Source organism: Rhinopithecus bieti, unplaced genomic scaffold, assembly GCF_001698545.2.
Source record: "Rhinopithecus bieti isolate Rb0 unplaced genomic scaffold, ASM169854v2 scaffold_34281, whole genome shotgun sequence".
Taxonomy (NCBI): domain Eukaryota; kingdom Metazoa; phylum Chordata; class Mammalia; order Primates; family Cercopithecidae; genus Rhinopithecus; species Rhinopithecus bieti.
In genome coordinates this window covers 29,231-32,771 of record NW_016814762.1, presented here as the reverse complement: position 1 = coordinate 32,771, position 3,541 = coordinate 29,231, and the positions used below count along the sequence as shown (strand labels likewise).

General features: G+C 50.9%; 1 protein-coding gene across 2 annotated transcripts in view; it reads left to right on the top strand.

Annotated features, from left to right (window-relative positions):
* CDH3 (cadherin 3) overlaps positions 1–3,541 on the top strand; it is a 61,943-nt gene that overhangs the window by 40,509 nt on the left and 17,893 nt on the right. For both annotated transcript variants that reach the window (XM_017852350.1, XM_017852349.1), the window contains 3 exons: positions 215–390; positions 1,376–1,504; positions 2,686–2,871. In XM_017852350.1, the coding sequence (XP_017707839.1) occupies positions 215–390; positions 1,376–1,504; positions 2,686–2,871 (491 nt within the window). The remainder of the gene's footprint in view (positions 1–214; positions 391–1,375; positions 1,505–2,685; positions 2,872–3,541) is intronic.

The window sequence follows — 3,541 nt, the reverse complement described above, 5'->3', positions numbered from 1 at the left end:
GGCGCCTGTAGTCCCAGCTACTCAGGAGGCTGAGGCAGAAGAATGGCGTAAGCCTGGGAGGCGGAGCTTGCAGTGAGCTGAGATCCGGCCACTGCACTTCAGCCTGGGAGACAGAGTGAGACTCCATCTCAAAAAAAAAAAAAAAAAGAGTTCCAGAAGTAGACAGGGCTGGAGTTGGAACTGGGAGGACAAGATACTCATCCCTTCTCTCCAGGTACTTCTGTGATGCAGGTGACAGCCACAGATGAGGATGATGCCATCTACACCTACAATGGGGTGGTTGCGTACTCCATCCATAGCCAAGAACCAAAGGACCCACACGACCTGATGTTTACCATTCACCGGAGCACAGGCACCATCAGTGTCATCTCCAGCGGCCTGGACCGGGAAGTGAGTGGCCCATAGGAAAGTGCTGCCTACCCAGACTTGCCCAGGCTGGAGTCTGACTCTGAGAGCAGAAGCTCCCATCCCTGCCCACAAAGCCCAAGGCAGAACAATGAGGACCCACGTCAGCTGGGATGGCTGCTGCTGGGTTCACATGTGATGCCCCTGGTTCCCTTGGGCCCGTGGCCCACTGCCAGCCAATCTCGTTAAATCTCCTCCAGGGCTGGGAGGCAGCTGTAAAATGCCTACTTTTGTTATTTTCTGTGGGTTTTCTCATTTCCTGTCAGAGTGGCTCACTTAGTGTGCACATTACCCAAATTGTTCCCTTATGTGCCACAAAGTAGAATTAGTTCCATGGATACTGGAGTTGGTGCCTGTTTCCTAATTGATACCTTTATCCAAATCGTCACTCAAAACTCTTATTCTGAAGCCAGGCACGGTGGCCCACGCCTGTAATCCCAGTACTTTGGGAGGCCGAGGTGGGAGGATTGCTTGAGGTCAAGAGTTCAAGACCAGCCTGGCCAACATGGTGAAACCCCGTCTCTACTAAAAATACAAAAATTAGCTGGGCATGGTGGCGGGCACTGTAATCCCAGCTACTTGGGAGGCTGAGGCAGGAGAATCACTTGAACCTGGGCGGTGGAGGTTGCAGTGAGCCAAGATCACGCCACTACACTCCAACCTGGGTGACAGGGCAAGACCCTGTCTCAAAAACAAAAACAAAAACAAAACTCATTCTGGAGCAGTCAAGGGTCAGGGCGATGCCAAGGCCCAGGAGAACTATTTGGATCTCTGGTTCCCTTTCCAACAGCATCCTCTGCTTCTGTTCTCCTGGCAGTGAGGGAGGGCTGGTCAAGGAGTCAGCATTATGATAGGGAGAGATCCTCCTCTGCATCTGCACATGCCTGCGCCAGTGCTTCCTGGAGGTCAGGGGAGGGACCCTTCAGATTGCACCCACAGTGGGCTTCCCCTCTCCTCTCTTTTTCCCCAGAAAGTCCCTGAGTACACACTGACCATCCAGGCCACAGACATGGATGGGGACGGCTCCACCACCACAGCAGTGGCAGTAGTGGAGATCCTCGATGCCAATGACAATGCTCCCGTGTTTGACCCCCAGAAGGTAATGCCCCTTCCTCACTCAGTCCCTCATCAGATAACGAACGACCAAGGTTTGCCTTTCTCAGGAAACTGGAACCAGCCTATGTTGCTTCAAATGCCAGTCCCAGCACTATGGCTGTGTGACCTTAGGAAAACTACCTAACCTCTCTGTGCCCCATTTCCTAATCTGTGAAAAGGAGGTAATGATAATACCTGCTGCATTGTTCTGAGTTTCAAATGAAATAACCTATGGACGTTTCCTAACACAGTGCCGGAAAAGAAGTGCTCGATAGGAAAATCTTTGTTGATTTGAAAACATATTTTCCTTGTACCTACACCTGCCTATCTTGTCCCAGTGAATGCTTGCGCACCTCCAAGGCAGAGGACTCAGTGCCAATCAAGGTGCCAATTACGTCCTCCCATTTCCATCTTTAGACAGCTCTGAACGTTAGTTAGGTCTGAATCAAAATGTGTAATGTGGCCAGGCACGGTGGCTCACGCCTGTAATCCCAGCACTTTGGGAGGCCAAGGCGGGCAGAACAGTTGAGGCCAGGAGTTCAACCTGGCCAATATGGCAAAACACCGTCTCTACTAAAAATACAAAAATTAACCAGGTGCAGTGGCACACGCCTATAGTCCCAACTACTTGGGAAGCTGAGGCATGAAGATCACTTGAGCTTGGGAGGTGGAGGTTGAAGTGAGCCGAGACCATACCACTGCACTCCAGCCTGAGTGGCAGAGTGAGATTGTCTTAAAAAATTTTTTTTTTTTTGTTCTGAGCAGCTGATTTTCCAGTGTTTGTCACATGTCCGAGAACCTCCAAAAAATTCCTGTTCAGTGCCCCAGCCCATTCAGGCACCTAGCCCTTCTTGCTACCTTCCTTATTCCTTTCTGATCTCAGCGGGATAGGTAGCTACACGTGCCAGGGGCTTGGGCATGTAAACTTGTGAGATTTCTGGAACATCAGGCCCCTGTGCGTAAGGAAAGCAGGCACAGGATTGGTGTGGTCTGTGCCGGCAGCTGTGAGGCTGCTGCTGGGGACATCCTGCCGCTGTGTATACCCTGAAACCCCGCAAAGTGGGTGGGTGGTCCAGGAAAGGGTAAAGGCGTGGGCATGCCCTGAGGTTGGATGCAGGCTTCTCAGCCTCTGGAGTGGGAGAGTCGTTATCTGCTCTAATAGCACTGTGCTTTTCACACTGGCAGTATGAGTCCCATGTGCCTGAGAATGCAGTGGGCCATGAGGTGCAGAGGCTGACAGTCACTGATCTGGATGCCCCCAACTCACCAGCGTGGCGTGCCACCTACCTCATCGTGGGTGGTGACGACGGGGACCATTTTACCATCGCCACCCACCCTGAGAGCAACCAGGGCATCCTGACAACCAGGAAGGTGAGTGAGTTCTGGCCTCAGACAATGGCTATACCTGGGGCGGTCAGGTCTGCAGCCTTCAGGACGAGGAGCCACTGTCAACCGTGAGCTAGTCACCAGGAATCGTACCAGCCCAGTGGCTCCCAACAGTGTTCTACCACTCGTGTTGGGGAGTCCCTTTGTTCAAACTAAATCTTACCCAGGAGCCCACTTCATAAATGGGTAAGAGTCACTGATCTAACTGAAGCACATCAGTGGAGCCTCCTCCTAGACCAGAGTGTCCAGTGGTTGCCCCAGACCAGTCTCACATAGAGGTCCATTTTATTGAAATCCATGTTGACTTTGCATTTACTCTAAAACTCATGTCTAGGTGTTTAGATAATAAAATGTTTTGAATCACCTAGTGCTTAGGCACACTCCTGCCTCTCAAAAAGTCGCTTTTTTGTGTGTATGTATTTTTGTTTTTATTGGGGTGTAGGACGTGGGGTGGGTCAAAAGTCTGAATAAGGCTAGGCCCAGTGGCTCACACATATTCCCAGCACTTTAGGAGGCTGAGGTGGGAGGATCGCTTGAGGCCAGGAGTTTCAGATCAGCCTGGTGAACATAGTGAGATCCCATCAGCACTAAAAAAGAAAAAAAAAGAAGATGGGCCTAATCTTGCCTCAGTTTCTTTCTTTTTTTTTTTTTTTTT